This window comes from Sylvia atricapilla, chromosome 2, assembly GCF_009819655.1.
Source record: "Sylvia atricapilla isolate bSylAtr1 chromosome 2, bSylAtr1.pri, whole genome shotgun sequence".
Classification (NCBI taxonomy): Eukaryota; Metazoa; Chordata; class Aves; order Passeriformes; family Sylviidae; genus Sylvia; species Sylvia atricapilla.
Genome location: NC_089141.1, coordinates 1534278 through 1554682, shown reverse-complemented (window position 1 = coordinate 1554682; position 20405 = coordinate 1534278). Strand labels below are relative to the sequence as shown.

The 20405-nt window shown below is 42.1% G+C and overlaps 1 protein-coding gene across 1 annotated transcript; it reads right to left on the bottom strand.

Annotated features, from left to right (window-relative positions):
* Positions 1-3964: 3964 nt before the first annotated feature.
* On the bottom strand, positions 3965-18652 carry LOC136375245 (transforming growth factor beta activator LRRC32-like). Its single transcript, XM_066340634.1, is given in 4 exon segments — positions 3965-6182; positions 10667-10757; positions 18462-18496; positions 18498-18652. Coding segments are annotated over 4 exon segments (2166 nt in total). The 5' UTR covers positions 18597-18652; the 3' UTR covers positions 3965-4241.
* Between the last annotated feature and the right edge of the window lie 1753 nt (positions 18653-20405).

The following is a 20405-nucleotide window of genomic DNA, read 5'->3' as shown; positions in this document are numbered from 1 at the left end:
CTCAGTTTTGATGGTGTCATTGATTTTCACCCAAATTGTCCTCTGAGCACAGTCCAAACAGCTGCTGGATGCATTGAACTTGCTGAGCATCAGTCACTGTCACTCCCCCACATGTTGTTTGTGCCCTTTGCAGAGCAAAAAGTGAGCACCAACAACAGTAGTGCCTTTACTGATGTGACAGAAACTATCTCACCAAAATGTTGCTCCCAAGCAGGAATTTGGAAATGTTGATTTAAGTATTCTGGGACAACTTTTATTCAGGCATTTATGCTGATCTCCAGGATAGTGAGAGTTGCCTTTGAAAGCCTGAATGATTTGCATTCTTACCCCTGTAAGTCCAAACTAAAGGGAAAGCATCTGCTCCCTTCCCCATGCAGAAATCCTCTTCAAGGACACAGACTCTGCTGGATTCCTTGGGTTCAGGATTGATCCCAACATGTATTTACTTCTCTGCTACCAGTGGGACTGTAAAAATCCACCCAACATGTTTCTTCCTTCTTCTCTGCTGATTCAGAACGTTTAAAAACATCCCTTTCTGTCTGTGTGCTTTAATTCTCCCCCTTCCACTGGGAAACAATTCTCATAACCTTTCTGCAAAGGTCCCATTTTTCACACTTTTCCCAGTTGCTGCTGGATCCCCTCTGAACTGTCTCATAAAGACTGGCTGGAAAACTTCTCCAGGTTTTATAACCTCATTCTTAACTTCATTTTTGACACCTAAAGGGATCTTGAGGAACTCCACCTGGGAGCTGTGCAAAGCAAGAGAGCAGAAGGCAGATAGGAGCAGCTGCCATGGAGCTGTGTCTCATGACCTCGAAAATTATCTCTAGTGGGTATGTAAATGTGACTGGACATAGTCTTAGCCTGGTCCATTTATCAAGAGAAACATAAAGATGATTTAAACTGATGGTTTGAACTATTTCACAAGCAAGGAGAATAGAACTCCTATTAGAACTCCTGTTATTAATAGAGACAGATTCTCCTCAGAAAGTTCTTCCATGAGTTCTCAGTTTCTTCTTCCTCCCATTTCAGTTTCACCTCGTTTCACTGGTTACTTTTATTTCAATTTGTTTCTCTACAGACAAATAAAAGAGTAGTGAATGACATGGAGAGTAGATGGATAGAGGAAATGTTTCAGTTCCCAAAATATTAGGAAACAATTACTGCCTGGTACACTAACCCATCATGGCTGGTTTAGGGCTGAGCAGGGTCCCAGCAGAAACCTGTGATGGTGTTATTTTGTCTTGGCTTTGCAGAAAAAAAAAAAAAATCAAGTTTCTGGAAACCGAGACTTGATTTTCCATGGATAACCAACAAGAATCATGACTTGCCAAGCTCACAGGGACCTTCTCTGGGAGTGTTTCTGGTGCTTCCAGTACTTACATCTACTTGACCCCACTGCAGAGGATTGTTTCAGGAAGAAAACACAGCAAACTGTGGTAGAAAATGCTTAGGAGAGATCTATTGTGGTTCACATGGAGAAGAGAAGACTGCAGAGAAGCCTCTTTGCTGCCTTCCTTTACCTAAAGGGGTTTTTAAGAAGGAGAGAGATGGACTTTTTAAATAGATAGAGAATAACAGGACAAGGATCAATGGTTTTAAACTGGAAGAGGGGAGGTGTCAGGAAGAAATTCTTGGTTGTGAGGGTGGTGAAGCCCTGGCACAGGCTGCCCTGCCCCTGGAAGTGCTCAAAGCCAGGTTAGATGGGGCCCTGAGTAACTTTGTTTAGTAAGCTCATGGCAAAGGGGTTGAAACTAGATGGTCTTTAGGGTGCTTTCCAGCCCAAACCAGTTTAGGATTCTGTGTTTCTGTTGTCATGTCCCATGCAAACAGATGCCAAAGGGACGCCATTTGTTGCATGTGGCAACTTCAAGAAAACAGAGTTTTCACTGACTACATAAATCCCAAATGCTCTATTAAAGATACCAGAATCACAAAAGGATATCCCTTGGCTTAGCAGAAGGAGCTCTTTATATTAACAGAGGTTTTTGCAAAGACTTTATGAAAAAGCAACAAGTGAGAGTGTCTATTTTGTAGCAGGCTGTATCATGCCTACTGTCCTGATTCCACTGGAACAGGGTTCATATTCCTCTTTGTTAAATCATGGCATCAACCTGCTAGGACAATGGGACTGGTGGAAAGATGTGTAATGTCTGAGTGATGGATATCTTTGATATAGGATCAGGTACTTTGGCACTTGCTCTTCTTGCAGGCACAGTGACACATCAGAGAGGCAAGAGGTGGACCTGTCATCTACATAACCCTATTGTGAATCATTTTGAACAATGTAATGTAGAGCTCCCATTTTCCCTGATTTCTCTCTCCTGGTAAATTTATTCCTATTTTTTTTTTCCTCATTCAGAGTAAAAGAATTGGCTGAAGCAGGCTCATGCTTATGCTGCTAACAGAAAAATCCAAATGAGCCATGCTGCACTTTTCTTCTGAGACTTATTCCTCCAAAAACTATTTCTGCGCCCAGGGAAGTCAATGGAAATCTAATTACTCCCTGATGTTTAGTAATAACAAGCAGTTCCTTTTTGTAGAGCAGAACAATAGTGTTAAAACTGTTAATTAAATGGGTTTGGCTCTGTCATCAGGTTATTAACTAATTCTAGTCACAGCAGCCAAGCCAATACTGGCTCTCACAGCAGGAGAAATAGTTTTGCCATGCTTGACACAAAATCCATGAACTCAGTCTGTGGCAAATCAGCATCTGGGTGCACAGCTTGGCTTGCTTTTGAGCTTCCAACTAATCCTTGGGATTGCTGCTTGTGCAAGACTTCTCCTGCAAGATAATGTACTTGAGCTATTGTCTGTTGTAGATATTAGATCAGGTTTGTTCAAATTAATAGGGTCACAGAAACCATAAAATTGTTTGGTTTGGAAGGGACCTTAAAGATCATCTTGTTCCAATCCCCTGCCCTGGGCAGGGACATCTTCTGCTAGACCAGATTGCTCCAAACCCCATCCAATCTGGCCTTGAATACTTCCAGGGATGGTGCAGACACAACTTTTCTGGGCAGCCTGTTCCAAATTCTTGCCTACATCTCCAGTACATTTCCTTATTCTCCATTGGTTGTACTCTAAAATATGGAGCAGCTGTCTCTGCTTCAGGACCAGAAGGTAAAGGTAAAAGGTGGAGTACAAACACCAGAGAAAAATAGGAAGACATTTCTTTTTATCTGTGGAGCATTCCAAGCTGGTGCTTTAATATATCCACAGCCTTGTGCTTTTTTACAAAATTCTGTTGTTTTTATTGTACAAAATTCCACAATGAAAACCACCAGCCAGTTTCGTACATAACTGCTTTAAAAATATAATTATACACCTTTTTGTAGTGCGGTAGTTTTTGACATTCACTAGCTGGAAGAAACAGAAACGGAGCAGCAATTTGAGTTATTTACCTGGACAGGTTTCAGTTTGACCATTATTTCTCTTATGTGTCTGAACGGACAGTTCCTGGCATTAATAGAAGACCTGATTTAGTTCCTTTTCAAAGCCACTGAACCCTGTTTGCAGGTCAGGCTCCCACTCACTGTCATGTTCCCTTCAAAGGGGTGAATTTTCTGTGAGAGTATGGCACACAACATTTGTCAGTGCCAACTTCTAGCCACACAACAGGCTAGCCCTGTTAAACACAGCACAGAATGAGGACCTACAGAACTTTTCTGGCAGCACATCCTCTAGACAAGAATATATTTTTGGGGGAAAGACAGTAGAAAGAGACAGATTTGAATAATGGCCCAGGACTGTGTTCCCTATGCATTATTTCACACTGGTATCTTCAAAACACCTTTTTTGAGGTCTAACCTCCCATGGCCTTGAAAAATAGATATACTCTTCTTCTGCATTGAAATGCAATCATATGCAGTGATTTCCCAACAGTTTTTCTTAGAAAAAAAAATATTTCAGTTCAATGTTAGCTGGTTGAAATTCATGCTCCAGGATTTTCTTTTTTTTTAAAAAAAAAAACCTTCAGCCCAGAGATGACTTTCTTCACATTAAACTCAGTTAAATATATATTGCACACGAGGGCCAAAATTCTCCTCTTTGAGTTGAACTGCGGATATACAAAACATGGCAAATTCTCCTTCCAACCCCTACCAGCGGTGTAATTCAGGGGCACCTCAAAAGCATTTAAAATCCACAGCTGAAAACCTAAGATGAGACTTTTACCCTTCATTCCTACACACTGTCAGTGTAGCACCTGATTTCTTCAGTTTTCAAGGCATTTTGTGTTACTATGCTTTAAACTGATGGGTAAAGTTTTGCCTGCGGGAGCAAAAAAATGAACCCACGCCAACGATGACCACAAATAAAACCAACACAAATGTTAATATAATAAGGAAGTTGATTTTCTTCAGATCCTCTTTTTCGCAGTCTTCTGGTCTAATGTTCCTGATGTGCATTTCATCCTGGTACCCAAAATTTTGAGTGTGCTGGCACGTTAAATGCTCCACGTTGGGGATCTGGACATTTTTGTTCTGGATCATTGATGAAAGCCAGATGTTTCCACAGCAGTTGAGTGGGTTCCCAGTGAGATACAAGTTTTTTAGTGAGTTTTCTAATGCTAAAATATTGCTGTTCTGCAACGTGCTGAACCTGTTGTTCCTTAGGTCCAGAACTTCCACTGGAGAGTCACTACCCCACTTAGGCAGCCAGTTCAGCTGATTTTCAGAGAGGTTTAAATGTTTAAGGTGACTAAAAGAAGGCAAGTCGATATTTAAATCTATCAGGCTATTACCATATAAATACAAACCTTCCAGAGACTTTTCCAGACCTGATAATGCTTTAAGTTCTATTTTCAGTCCAGGGTTCATGGAGAGGTCCAAGACAACCAAAGAAGTCCTGTAGAAGCTGTATGCTGGTAGGATGTTCAGCATGTTGTCAGCTAGGTACAAGTACTGAAGAGTAGGAGAATCAACAAATGATACACAGCCACTTTCCTCTCCAGAAAGTCTTTGCTTAGCTAATCCTGAGTACATGCTGCAAAGGCTGATATTATTGCTCTGTAGATTAAGCAGTCTAAGGCTAGGAAGGTTTGAGAAGATGTCAAACTGCAGGGTTTGAAGATAGTTGTTTTGAATATAGAGCTCCTTCAAATTTGACAACGCACCAGCATCAAGGAGAAGGTTCTGCAAAGCATTGTAGCTCAAGTCAAGGACAGTTAAAGAGATCAGTGCACTGTCATAACTCACTGCAAATGTCTGAAGACAGTTTTTACTAAGATTCAGGTTGTGAAGGGACAACATTGACTCAAAGAACTCATTTGGAATGGATTTGATTGCATTATAACTTAAGTCTAAATATACAAGCTGGGATAAATAAAGAGAGCTTTTGTTTCTACTTTGCTTCTGATCAAGAAGATGGAAAGAAGCATTTAACCATTCATTTTTCACAGAATCCATTTTATTAAGAGGGGATTCAGCAGTGAGCTGGATTAAATTCTTTGATAAATTCAGAGTCACCAGTTTGTTTACCTGAGGGAACACTGGGAAGTGAAACAGTTTGTTTTCACTCAGATCCAAATACCTTAAGCTATATTCATCATCTGATTTTGTGGTGTGGAAGGTCTCAATGCTGTTCCTGCTAAGGTCAAGTATCTCCAGCTGCCTGAGGTTAAAATCAGAGATGCAAGTAATTGAGTTCTTTGAGAGATTTAGTTTGGACAGGCTCACTAGAGTCTCAAAAGCACCTTCTTCTATTTCCATGATGATGTTGCTCTGAAGATCTATCTCCACGAGATTGGGAGATCCCTGGAACATCTTCCTTGATATCATTATAATACTGTTGTCTGCCAAGGAAAGATACTGCAGTGCTGGAGCTTCTCTAATGAAATACTCAGCCATCCTATTGTACAGACTGTTGTGGGACAAGTCCAGTATTTCCACCTTGGGTAAGAGTCCAATCCCTTCCGTGCCATTTTGAGCAAGCTCATGTAAGTGATTGTTGGCTAAATTTATTTCCAGCAAGTTCTTCATGTGTGCAAAGACTCCGGGCGTGATGAAACTTATCTGGTTAGAGCTTAAATCCAGGCACTGAAGGGAAGTGTAAAATGATAATGACATTTCAGGAATGCTTTGAATCAGATTTCCTGACAGATCTATTTTGTTTACATTTGGAGAGAGCTCACGAGGGATTTGGTGGAGGTCTCTGTTGTGGCAAAATGCCTGAGAGTTTGCCTGCCAGAAAAAGAGAGAAAAGGAGTTGTCACATGACAAATAAAAACCATCTTTGCATTAAATATAAGAAAAATAACATTGGGCATCCAGGCAGATGTTGTTTCTGAAACACTGATCGCTTTTTCTGAGCATTCAGACAGCAAGGGCAACAATCCCAATTAGTTTCTTCACAGCTAACAGCACTCATTTTATTTCAAAGAGATTTCTGACTTTGAACAGTAGAGTTTTATCTGCATCTGACACCTACTAAAAGGTCTCCTTTCCATATCTTTCTCCTGGACTCATTTGAATAGTCCCGAGTTTCTCTGCATTCAAGCACCATCTCCTCATCTTTGGGATGATGTTTCATTTTCTCCCTTTCAGCACTGCATTAGATTTTGCAGATTCTAATTGCAGTGGTAAGCAGTTACTTGGAAGAGCTTCACTCTTTTAGCAAGATGGGTTCCAGAGTAAGGAGGTACAAAACCCTGTAAGGATCCTGTAGCATAAACCCTGTCTCTCCTTCATAGTCACGTGTTCAAATCTGCCTTTCCTTAGCCACAGCTCAGTTTAGCAAGGCAGCTTTAACCAAATAGGGTCATTCAACAACTGAGACATTTCTGATGCCAGTCTCCAAACCCATTCTGCTTTTATCTTCTGTGTTTATCCTTTTCCCAAGGCAACAGTTCCTTTCTACTTGCAGGGGGAGCATGCCTTACAAAGCCACCCATACAAAGACACCTGTGATGCTACACAGAAAGCACAAATTATGTAAATTCAGTTTTTGAGAGGAAAAATGATGTGATGTGCAGTTAGGGTCAGGCCTTTTCAGGCCAATTCTCAGCAGCAGGATAGAGGAGTTAAAAAAAACAAGTGTCCAAGTCAAATACATCTTCTGGATGCATCAGTGTTTAATTGCAGCTAGGATTGATTTCTGTGTCCAGAGCAAAATTATTTGGTCTGTGTGTTCATAAGGAACAGTGGAAACATGAACACAACCATCCTCACATAACCATCAAGTTCTATTTTATTGTTAAGGAGAACATAGAGCAGCAGGAGGAAATTGAATTTGAAGGGCTTAGGCAGCATTTAATTTACTGGAGAAAGTCTGGTTATTAATGTATTTAGATGAAGGGGAGGGGAGTCTGTTGAATCTAAATTTCTATGGAGAAGCAGAATCCAAATTCTATTCTAAAAACCTCACAACAGAGCTTTTCGGAAATCAAGCAAATATTCAACATCAAAGATATCCCATCTGTTTTACATTAACTTCGATGTGAATGAAGTAGGAGATCTGTTTAGGAGAAGTGAGACATTAGTCAGCATTTTGTGGATCTCTTTTGCATCATCTTAGTTCTGAAGACCACACAAGAATGTGCCAGAGAAGTGCAAGTGCTCATCCAAACTCTAGATGTACACAAGCTGCTCCACAGTGTTTCCCATGACATATTTTTCCCAAAGATCCCAAGTAAATCAACTATTAAAACCTAAACCCCTTATTTTCCCCCTCCAACTCAGCTACAAAAATATTAGGGGAAAAAAAAAAAAAAAAAGGCAGGAAATTTTCTGACTTTTCCCTGAAAATATTTCTTTCCTGCAAAGTCACTGTATACTTCCTCATTTTGATTTAAATTATACCCAGTTGGCTTTATTTCCGAGGCATCAATAGCAGGGCAGGAAACCTCTTCTTACTCATTTGTGGAAGAAGCCAGGAGGATACAAAAATCCAGAGTGAAAAAGCAGAAACTGCTTTGCATCCCAAGGCAGATGCCAGGTTTCTTCTCACACTTTCAGCAAGATCCCAGCAAGTGCTGCAAACCCTCAATTCTCCCTGGGCACCTAGAATCTTACCAAAGTCCTGATGCAACTCCTGTCAATGCCAACAATCTGCTTTTCATTGAAGTTGGTGGGGGAGAGATCAGCCACTGTTCACCCTGTATCTTGCATGATTTGGTTTTTAATCTGCATCCATGGAATCCTCCCAGTGATAAAATCTACACCTCCCACTGTCTGCCATTCGTTCCTGTGACATTTCCTCTGTCATTTTTCTTTTTAAACTTCCCTTCCTTTTCACTGACTATTTTGATGCTCACTAAATATCTTATCTTGTCTCTTCTGCACCATATTTTCTCCCCCGAGGCTCAAACTGCATGAATTTCGTTCTCATCAGCAGTAGAGGAAAAAAAGATGAACCACATCTCTGTGGGATGGAGCAAACAGCATCTGTTTGGTTTATCTCCTCTCCTTTCACCCATAATCCAATGGGTTGGCAGCCTGAGACTGGAAAAGAGGTTTTTGTCAGTCTCATGATCTGACTTCATCATCTCTGCCACTGCTGCCATCAGTTTGTCTCAAGTCCATTGTCAAGAAGTATGGAGGGTGAGGACCACTTGGTCCCATTAAGATACTGGCAAAAACAAAAATGAGCCAGCAGCTCAAAACCTGGGCATGATTTGGCTTCTGACTCCAGTTCTCCACTGCTCAGCACTGAGTGCAAGTTGTCAGCCACTTCAGTAAGAGCCCTACAAAAAGGAGGTTGACTCAAGCCTGTCCTTGAGTTCTCCTTTATCAATTCATGTATGTTTGAACCAAGAATCTGGGCTGAAGCCACTTGGCACTGACCTGTACTTGTATGGTGCCCCAGATGAGCTGTCCAGGTAGAGGCTTAGCTACACAATCAAACCTTAGCATTTTGCCCAGGTACCACACATCAGCTGACCTATGGGCATCTGGTCATGCATCTGTCCTTGCATCACTTCAAAGCAAGGTAAAATAGAAATTCCTAAAATCCCTTCCCTTCTATAAATTATTTGAAATCTCCTCCTTTGCCAATTAACATGAATTAGCAAAATCATCTTTCTCTGGGAGGTAAAATATGATACAGTTAAGCTTTGCCTATCCTTGGAAAATAACGTGAGTTAGGAAGAACATCCTGACACTCAATCTGGTTCTTATTGTCTCTCAAACTGATAGATGTGCCCTAACAGGTATAATCAGCACAGTTCACCCCCATGTGAAGGCTCTGGAAGGGACTGCTTTCTTCCTAAAACCTCTTGTACAAGAGTTTTGTTCAGCAGCCACCATTAGTGACTCAGAACGCAGCACAGGTTTCTGACTCATGCCTCTTCCATGAGACTTGAGATTAAAGTTTCCATTTCTCTGTTATTCTACAAGTGTCACCACAGGGAAAGTACCATATAAAACAGTGAGGCTGTGATGCAATGCAGGGACTATCAATGGACAGCTAACCAGCTAATCCAGTGCCCAGTGAAGGAAAGCAATCAGCATGGAACATTAGCAACACTGAGCTGTTGATTTACACCAGATGAATGTGAACGTTGTTGTGTCAGGGCTGATTTTAGCATGTTTTGTGTCAGGGTTGATTTTATCCCAGCATAATTGTGTTGTTGGCCTGATGAAAGCAGTTTACAGTGGAGTAAGTGCAAGCAAGCCTGTGTTTATTTCTCAGCAATCAGCCTGGTCTGTGAGCCATCAAGAAAAGGGATGGAGCTGCTTGGGTTATTGCATGGCTCACCCAGCCTTCATGTGACTAGGACATGGGAGCCAGGCTGTCCTGTTTACAGTGGCTTCATCAGTGTTCCCTCTCCAGCCAAGGAGCTGACCTACTCAGTCACCTTCCCAAGATCTTTTTATATATACACTAGGTCTTAATTTCTCTGGAATTCAGGAAGTGCAGCAGTATGGTAGGGTGGGCAGGAATGGAATGAGTCCCACAAGGGAGATGTGTACAGCTAGCAAAATATTTTTTCCCTATTTTGGAAATTCTTGAGGATTTGGGCTTAACAGCTTCAATGTTCAAGGGGGGGAAAAAAGTATTTTTAAACATCCTGGTACAGTCAGAAGCACTTGACCAGGGAAGGGAGAAAGTTCAGCTGCTAATAACATTTATAATATTGTACCAGGTGCTTGCAAAAAATTCAAGGAGCAGATTTTGCACTGGAGCAAGAGTCTTTGTCATTTCTGTTCAATCCAGAAGAAGTCAGGTACAACTTCCCTGGCAGAAATGCTGTGTCAGGGCAGAGGAGGTCAGTCTATTTGTTATTACAAAAGTCTTGGTACAGAAGTATTTCACAGAAGATGCTTTAATTAAAGCACAAAGAACAACTCATATAGAGAAGTTGATTTTAAGTCTAAGCTATTCCTCTGTCTTAGCCACAGAAATACTGTACAATCTTAGGGAAATCAAGTCAAATTTCTTTTAACCAGCTCCTCCTTTGGAAAAAAAAGCTGAGATAATGACCCTTCTTTACCTGCCCCTTCCTCCCCCATCCCACCCCTTTCTGTGCTGTTGCTACAACAAGGACACAGCCTGACAGATTGCTAAACCTCCCCTAAACCTGCAAATCCCACCTCTGCCATCACAGGAAGCCTGGCCCTGGGGGTTTCCCTTCTCAGAAACTGCAGCTGCTTGTGCAGTGCCTGTAACCAGGGGGTCCCAACCTCACCCAGGATCTCAAGGGGCCTAAATAGAGACACAGCCTTACCATTTCACAGGGTGTTCCCTCTGAGAGTTGAGAGTTAGAGGTTTCTTTATTCAGCACTGCCAGGAAGAAGATGACGTACAGTTTCATGGCTCTGCAGGTAAAAATAATTACAGTTAGACTTCATATGGGACACAGTGGTTATCACATGCAGAAGTTGGCACCAGGTCATCATCTAACATGGAGAAGGACACAAGCAGTGCAATAAATTAAGCCATCTCTGGGCATACAGCACTAGTGACCCACCTGTGTAGCTTTGCATCCCTTCCAGCCTGGTGGAAAGAGATCTATATAAGGACTTGAGAGGAAGGTCCAAGGCATTTTTTTCATGGGTTTCCCCAGTGTGATTTCAGCTGCTGCCTAAATGATATCCAGGACACTCAACAAAGTCCAGATGTTCAGGCTGGCATCATGGAGAAAGAAAACTACTGAAGACCAAGTTATCTTCACGTTCACCACAGACACAACACAGGTGCTTTCAACTGAGCAGGAGTTCTGTGCACTGAGCAAAGCCAAGGGGTGCTGCTCAGAAACAACCAGAAGTGGGAACAGTTTTCATTTCCATCCACATTTTCTACTCCTCTTATCCCAGGGTGTCAAAGACCTTTTACATGTGTGTCCTCCTTGAGTTAATGCAAACAGCTTAAGGAGTGGACTGAGACTTTTCACATGACACATTCCAGGTATGAATAGGCTTTTAAATACATTTGACAGGAGATCATAGAACCATGTGTTCCACAGAATCACTGAATATGTGAAGTTGGAAGGAACCCACAAAGATAATTGGGTCCAACCCTCTGTCCTGCACAGCACCATCCCCAAGAGCCACACCCTGTGTCTGAGAGTGTAGTCCAAATGCTTCTTGGAGCTCTCTCAGGTTTGGGTTGGAAGGGACCTTTAAAAGTCATCTGTTGCAATCCCCCTGCCATGGACAAGGAGATGCCTTACAAAGGGACAGATATAAAATAGAATGGATTTGTGTGAAACAGAGAATTCATAAGAAGTCAAACCAGGGGTGTTATTTCTCTATCATTGAATCAATGTTTGCAAAATATGCTGAAATCATCCCATATCACCATCTATAATGTTTCTGTTGTCCCCCTCTGTTCTTCATTACCCATGTTTAGAGCAGCTGTCACCTCCTTTAAGGAGCAGAAATCTATTTCTATCATTTGAGTATTAGTTTGCTGAGATAGCAATAAAAGATGAACCTACCAATGATCACAAGGCTTTTCTCCAAGCCCTCAAAGGGAAATCTTTTCTGTTCAGATGCAATGAATTAAGCTGAGGATATTACCCACAACAGGGCACCACCCTGAGGGACAGCACGTGGCCCATGTGCTCTGCAATGTCTTCCCTTGTCACACTGTGAGTGCCAAAAAGGCCTCTTTGCCTCTTAAATAATAAACCTGACACAATCCAGGGTCTTAACATATTTTGTGACTTCCTAAGTTTTAGGTTTATAAAGCAACTGGGAAACTCATGTATTTGAACACCAAAAAAATCATTGTAATGGTTTGCTGTGTCAGGCAAATCTGTAATAAGCAAGGATGCTGTCCCTCAAGGTGTTTCTAAGGTGGCTGTCACATCCTGAAGCTCATCAAGGATGTGGTGGTCTCTTCCAGCATAAGACAACACAGACTCTGTCCTCACAGAACCATTGAGTATGGAAAAGCCCTCTAAGACCATCAGCTCCAACTGTTCTCCCAGCACTGCCAAGGCCACCACTATCCCATGTCCCCAAGTGCCACATCCATATGTCTCTTAAATCCCGACAGGGATGGAGTCTCCAGCACTGCCCTGGGCACCCTTTGCCACTTCTTAACAACCACTGTGGCAAAGAAATTTTTCCTAATATCCGAACTGAACCTCCCCTGGCACAACCTGAAGCTACTTCCTCTTGACCTGTCATGGTACAGCCCAACCTCCTTGCTCATGGAGATTCCCTTCCTAGGGTAGTTTTCAGTTCAGCTGTCCAGCTGAGGAGCTTTTTCTGCCTGGCTTTTCTCTGAATAACCCTTAGATCCTTCTCTGCAACCTCTAGTGTGACACATCAGTGCATGTCCCTCTTTTCTACCCTCTGGCAGGTCTCAGCATTCCCTCACCCTCTCCCAGTGCCAAGCTCAGGGCTAGAGGACCCCCATTCCCTTGGTGTGAGAGAGGACATCTACTGACATTAACCCTTCCTGCTGGCATTGATCTCTCTATCCACAGCTTACAAAAAGAGTTTGGGAGCAGCAGTAGTAACAACTTAAAGGAGATTTTATTATCTGGAGGCTTTCCCGGAGTTGAGGCAGCTGTATGATCAGTGTCAGCTTGCTCCTGCTGGAAGCTGTGATAGAAATCCCTGCATAACTCAGAGGAGGATTGAGCTCTGAACCCTACTAAATCCATAGCTCTCCATCACAGCACTTCAAAATCACCCAGTGCCAACCCCAGCTGAAAAATACAGGTGATTTACATCAATATCAGCCCCAAGGAATATTAGTAAGTCAGTCAATTCTGGAAAAAGCGTACCCCAACCATGTCAACACATCCACTTAAAAAATAGGGAAGGCAGAGAATGCAGAGAAGACCAGTAATTTGCCTCAATACACATTTCAAACCACAGAATTATAACAATTTATTCCCAGTTTCCACTTCAGAAACGACGTTTGTCTCCGTCTCTATCACAATATTAATCCTGAAACTACTTCATAGATGTTGTTTACAGCTAATAAAAGCAGCACTTTCCAGATTTCCCCAAAATGTAATTTTTGGTACTGCTTAAACAATTAACGGAGATGCTCTCCTGTGCCAAGGAAAGTTAAATACAAGAGAACATACAGAACAAAAACCACACTCCCCAGGGTCTGATCCTTTTCCATACAAGACTCTTTCCTGTTAAGTTAGAACCTTCGGGGGTAAAAAGAGTGACTATTTCCCATTTACCTTGTTTCAAGGGTTTCTTGCCTCCCCAAACAGTGCTTATCATCTCTTTAAAAAGCATATCCAGCTCTTCAAAATCGATTCAGTCCTGGTATCCATGCAATTATTCTTCAGCTTCATATTCACCACTTCTGGACACCTAGAGGCTCGCTCATAACTTCAGAACGAAGGCATTTTCAGGGAAATAACCTTATTTGGGACAGTGTCTGCTTTAAATTATGTTGCTTGTCTTCCTCTCCACTCCTCCCTGGGGCTCTTGCTGGGTCCTAGCCACCGCTGTGCTCTGGAAGGAGTCAGCTACTGTGTGACATCCTGAAGCCTTTCCTTGGGGCAGGCATTGAGAAACAGGGGGATTTCTGCCAGAGGAACTGTCAGCATCAGGCTGTGGGTTTGCTCAGGAGGATAAGGAACTTCTTGGTGATGCCATTGTTTGGTTGTGTGCGTGGAGGCACGACAGTGTGTTTATTTTTGGGGTTTTGGGTCTGCAAGTTAACATTCCTGGAGGGTTGTAGCCTCCCAAACCTAAATCTCTCCCTGCATCTTTAGGGAAACAGTGGTTGAGGATTAAATGTTTAAAATTCACATAAATTAAATTTTTTGTTTAAAATAAACCCCACGATCTGGAAACCTCTTCTGGAAGAAATAACTTTTTTTTTTTTTTTTTTTTTGGTCATCCTGCTAATGAGTGTGACTGCAGTCTGCTGGCAGGACGGGGGTCCATCATTAGCTACAACATCCTTGATGGATTTTCATGGCATGAGGCAGGAATTAGGGATAAAGGCCTCCATAAAGGCATTTTCAGATGAGCTGCTGAAATCTTGTCCATAAGTACATAGCGCCAAATATACTGGATCTGCTGGGAAGAATTCCCACTGCAATTTTGTCATGCTTTTGTTATGCAGAAGATGACTTCAAATTGCCCAAGTTTAGCTTTTTATTTATTATTTTGTGCTGCCCTCTAGAGCTGGAGCAGCTGGTTTCCTCGTTTCCTTTTGCTAATTATGTCCTGCTTCAGGAAAACCCACCTATACATAGATTTCCCTGCTGTTTTCTCCCGGAGACACAAGCCTGAACTGCCACAACACAATTTTCCCAAGGCTGAAATAATATGCCAAAGAGCTGGGCCCTTAGTTTGCTTGGCAATGCACCCTGAAATGAGAGGTATAAATCACAGAATTATAGAATCTCGGAATGGTTTGAATTGGAAAGGACCTTAAAGCTCATCTAGGTTTCAGCCTCTCTGCCATGGGCAGGGACACCTTTCACTGGACCAGAATCCTTGTCTAGCTATAAAAATACAAGGTGACAGGGTGCATGATTAGGTGCACAGAAAAACACACATTAAGTTCTCAGGAAAATTGTCCACCAGTAAGATCATCACAACCTCAGACAAGTTTCCCTTGGCTGGGCTCTCATTACATTTGTTTTGATCACCTTCTCACAAGTGTGTCATGTCTTGAGCTTCACTTTGCAGTGCTGTTCTTCACTTCACCCCTTTGGCACACTCCCTGGAGTTAAGCTCTCCATCTGCAATCCCCTTGGGGTAAGCAGGAAAGTCATGTTGAAACTGGGGACCACTGCCATATCCAGTGACTTAAATGCCTTTTGGATGCTCTGGGTTTGGTTTAGTTTGTCTTGTCAGCAGTGTGCAATAGCACTTGAAAAGCACAGACACCTTTGCAAGGCAAACCTTAAATATTTGAGGTCCATGGAAAATAATACCTTTGTTTTCCCTTTTTTTAGTAGGATATTTTGATCTGATTTTTGACTACGAATATCATGCCTCTAATTAAGAACAGCTAGTGGCCAGGATGATGGCAACTTCAAATTTTTCTATACCTGGATGTTTAGGAAGTTTGAATTTACAGGGATAAAATAGCAGATATTTTGTTCTTTTTAAAAAGCCAGCTCTGTTCCTCAAGCTGTTTTATTGAGTAAACAGGTAGCTGTGCCAGCTGAACTGTAAAAAGAGCCTGGACAGAAACAAATGCCAAAGCAGGAGGGAAGGGCATGCACTGATTCTACTGCTCAGGGTTTTGCTTCAATAAAACCACATTCTCTAAGGACACCAGTTGCAGTGGGAAAGATTGGTGCTGTCCTTGCCATTTTTGTTCTTTCCTAAAGGGGATCTGGCAGCAAACAGTTTCAAAGACTCCAAGGCATTTGGCTGATTTCCCAAATTTTCAATTTTTTTGGCTTTGGGCTACCCAGCAGCTTACACTTTAAAGTGGTGTTGAAACATTAGCTTGGTGTGGCCTTGGTAAGACACATCTTCAAGGGGCCACTTGCATCAGTCAGAGACTGGGTCATAGAATCAGAGAATGGCCCAGTCTGAAAGGGACCTTGAAGGCAATCTGAACCCCCTGCCATGGGTAGGACACCTTCCACTAGACCAGGTTGTTCAAAGCCCCAGCCATCCTCATCTCCATCACACAGACTGGAGAATCAAGCTTTTTTTTGCCCACAAAATAACAAGGGCTGTCCCATCCTAGCAATGCCAAAGGGTTTGCACCTGCAACTCTGTGAAATCCTGATTTTCCAGTGGTGACTCAGCAGTCACTTCCTACTCAGTTTCTGTCAATGCCAGTTGAATTTCATCCTCTGTAACACAAAGTGAGGGAACCTTATCTGACCTCTCCTCACCTCCAAATCCTTTCCCCAGCATGGCCCAGAACAAAAAGGAAAAGCAAATCCTAGCTGCTGGCTCTCACTAGTCAGTCTGTAAACTGCTGCAGGTGCTCAGGGGTTTCAGAGGAACGAGAAAATGTCTTGACAATTTTATGTCTTGAGTCTCCAGACCTTTTGGAGTCTGTCCATCCATAATGCTGCTGCTTACCAAGGCACTGCTTTTATTTGAGTCCTGTGTCAAGCTCAATGAATCAAACTCTCCAGAGAAGTAAATAAAACAAGTTCCTGCCTTACACAGTGGGTCTGAACTGAGAGTGGGACAAGTCTCGCTCCCTTTTGGCTGGAATAGCTCCCTGGAGATTCACCTGGAGACCTGAAGACAACATTAATATCCACCTATTAAAAAGAACAGCCAATGCCATCCTGAGCCACAGACTTTGAGAAGGCACAGCTCCAGCTCCTGACACTCTACATTTCCAGAAGCTGATTCTCTGGGTTTGTTTTGCTTCTGCAATCTGCACTGTGCTTGGCATCTCACAGGTAGATGCAGCCCCAAGTCCTTCTGGTGTCAAGTCCACAGGTCAAAATAGAGTCTCCTCCATCATTTGTAAACCCAACAAGGCTTTTCTCCTGTCTTCTGAAGCTGCTGCCTTCCCTCCTTCTCTTTCTGTCCCCTCTCTATGTGTATCTTTACCAGATGTTCAGCCAACAGTATTTCCCCACCAAAAGTTAACATTTCCAATTATTGAGGTTTTAGCCAGGTTCCTTGTCTTATTCACCCTTTTTCCTCCTACTGTCTCCAGGAAAAAAAATTTAAATCAACAAGAACTGGATGAAACCCACAAACCTGGAGAATTTGTGAGTGAGGGGTTGGGCAAAGGGACAGATTTACTGGCATTTGCAGATTAAACTATCTAAGCATGAAATACCCTCCCTAAGGGAAAAAAAAATCAGATTCAGGAACCAAACCAGAATATTTTCTTACCAGTTTATAAAATACACTTTAAATTCACCAATATTATTTTTTTAGACATTGAGATCAGTATTTGGGAAAATGTGTGCTCATTTTATGAGATCCAGTAGGAGATAATAAAGCAAGGAAAATTATTTCTGATAGATTTGATTAACATAATACTGATATCCATCCTTGAATCCACCCATTAATGTGTTAGTAAAAGGTCAAGCACTGATACAGTCACTACAATGTAACCATCTGATTAAAAAGATATGACAGGCTGTAAATTTTTGCTCATGGGAACTAAAGGATTTCAGCATTTTAGAGTAATATGTTTATTTTATAGTATGAATTAATACATTTAGTAAAAACCCCAAATTCTCACTGTTGTGCAAAGCCAAATCATTGCTTCTATTTAAGGTAAGCATATTTGTCTTTTACAAAAATACTTTTATCCAAATTACAACTGGGCTTAGCCTTAGAAAATTTACTGTGATTTTTATATAAACGATGATTTTCTAAAACTTTTCTACTTCCAAATATTGCCTAAACATTCATTCTCATGATAACAGTTCATATGCAGCAAAGCCATCTTAGTAAATCATCATTCACCCAAGGTGATATTCAAGATGTCAGGACCTTAACAGCAGCAAAATAACCCTGCCATCTCACACCTCGTGCTCCAACAGGGAGAGCTCAATGACAGAACTGACAGGAAGAAGAGCAGACAAGTCAAACAGCATTTTGCCTATTTTACCCAGGGACTGTGTGATTTTCCCAGGGCTAGATTAGGATTCAAAGTTGGAAAGCTGGATGAGTGGCATTTAATTAGTGTACAGTGCTGATCTCTGCAGCACTCCTAGCTCAGAAGGCTATAATGCAGTAATACCATAAATAGACTGAAGTCCTGTGAAGAAGGAAAAAAAAACCTCAGTCATCTCCCCATTTTCTATTCCTGCAAACACAGAGAATTATAACAAATACAGTGTATGACAACTGTACTGTTATAAACTAACTGGTGTCTCCTTAATATAAATGATCTGACTCACACAGTGCAAGTCCCTGATGGATTAAATACACAACTGGGTGGATAGAGCAATCTACACGGTGTGTTTAGCCAGTTCCTCAGCCTATTCCTAAACACAGAACATTTTATTTATACAGTACCTTCCTCATCTGTGTTACTTTTAAAGGCTGCAGCTCAAAGTCACCAGAGCTCTCATCTCTCCCCCAGTTTAAAGGGCAATTTTCCAGCAGGCTCCCGGGCTCACACACATCTCCACATACCTGCTCTGTGGCTGGAGGAGGAGGAGGAGGTTTTGTCTCTGCTTGCAGCCTTTTTTTTCCATCCAACTCTCCCAGCAGCTTTTCCAGTGCAAGCCGAGGAAGGGTTTCCTTGGGGAAGTCGTACTTCTGTTGCATGCCAGCTGACTAAAACTCTGTGAGTGCTGAGAGAAGTTTGAAGTCACAGGGAAAAAAAAAAAAATACTCCCCATAGACTAGTCCCTGAATTCATTCCTTTGCAGTCATAAGCTCTTATATATCCCAGGCTCCCCGGAGCATGTAAATACATACCTCCGTAATACTTTTTAAATATGTGTGTCCTCTGTGCTTCTCTTTATTTTCCATTTTGTTCATTCAGCCTTGGCTGATTTCCTGCAGTTTCTCAGCTGGTAATTATGCTCCTCTGGTATTGACACATGAAACAGTCTGTGAATACCACAAAAAATCCCCTCCACAGGCTCTGGGGACACGTGCTTGTCTCTGAAGTCATCTGTACCTACCTGTTCTCAGGGGTTGGGGTAAATCAGGAGCACTGTGCTGGCTGCAAACCTTACATTTCAATTCCACAAAGGATGGGGTTTGTAGGAAAAGGTAGGTATATGGGAGTAGGGCAAGCACATCGTGTTTGGTGTTCCCAACAGGTCATTTGTGTCTTCATGGCACAGCAGTGGGATGGTCAAACACAGCCTTGGGGGAAAGGATAAATTCAATTTAATGCTTGAATGGGTAATAACATAAACACCTACTAAAAAGGGCTGTGGGATGAATTTTCTTTTGGGTGTGAAGCTCCCTTTTATTTCAGATGCAGTGCTTTTGTGTAAGTTGGTGGGGGACATGAACATTGTCTATCTTGTCTTCATCTGCTTACATGTGCCCTGATATCTGGGCAGGTGTTCCCTGGTTCTGCACGTTTGTTTGCAGCACTGTAAACCTCTGACAGGGCTTTGCCAACTCTTCAGTGGATGTCTTAACACCAAACTGAGTCTTGGCTTCACCAGCAAGGCTAAGACCTCCCCTGGGCCACCTGGCTGGGGGGCTCCCACAAGCACCAGTGATCAAAGAAAACATCCCAGGGTCCCATCCCAGGGAGCAAAGAAAATATCTCCAGGGTGGGAGAAACCTCCCCCCTTCTCCCCTGCACGTACAGGGAACATCTCAATGAAGTGATCTCCCTCAGAGGAGAGGTTTTCCTTCAGCATCATGTGTTTGAGCCCCTTTTCACACAGATATGCAACAATGGCCAAGACTTTTCACAAAAAAAAAAAAAAAAGAAAAAGAGGTGCTGGCTTCCTTTTCCCCAACGGCATCAATTCTGTCCCACTCTCCCAGATCTGCTTATTAAAATCAGCTGAAAGCTGATTTTATACCATGTGCCAAACAGCTTCATGAATTGTGCTAAACATTTGCAGGCTCCAGCTTTTGCTTCTCTGCAACAGGTTCGTCCTCTGTAGCACACCAGCTCCTCTGCCAGAGTTACTTCAGAATTGCACCATACTGAGAGATTCAGGATGAAAACATCTACAAATGTGAAAAAGGTGGTTTATTTATCTCAGTAAATACACTTTGCTCTTATTGCTGCAATAAGATTGCAATAAAACTAATCCATTTTATAGCAACATGTACATAATAGTAACAAAGGGAAACAATAGTGGTTTTATTACTGCCTCAGCTATTGACTATGTACAGTTGTAGCTGTATATGCACTATTGTTGTTGTTGTTGTTACTATTGTTATTATGGACCAAAACTCACCTCGTAGCCCACAGCAGCTTATTCAGATGGATTGACAAAGGGAGTTCACCAAGGACAAGCATATCTCAAGGACAACCTTTTCAGCTCAGGTTGGATATATGAATTCCTTAAGATAATTTCCAGGTTGAGAGAAGCCAGCTGGGGATGGTATCTCTGGATGTGTTACAAAAGTTATAAGTGATTCTGCCATTCTGTT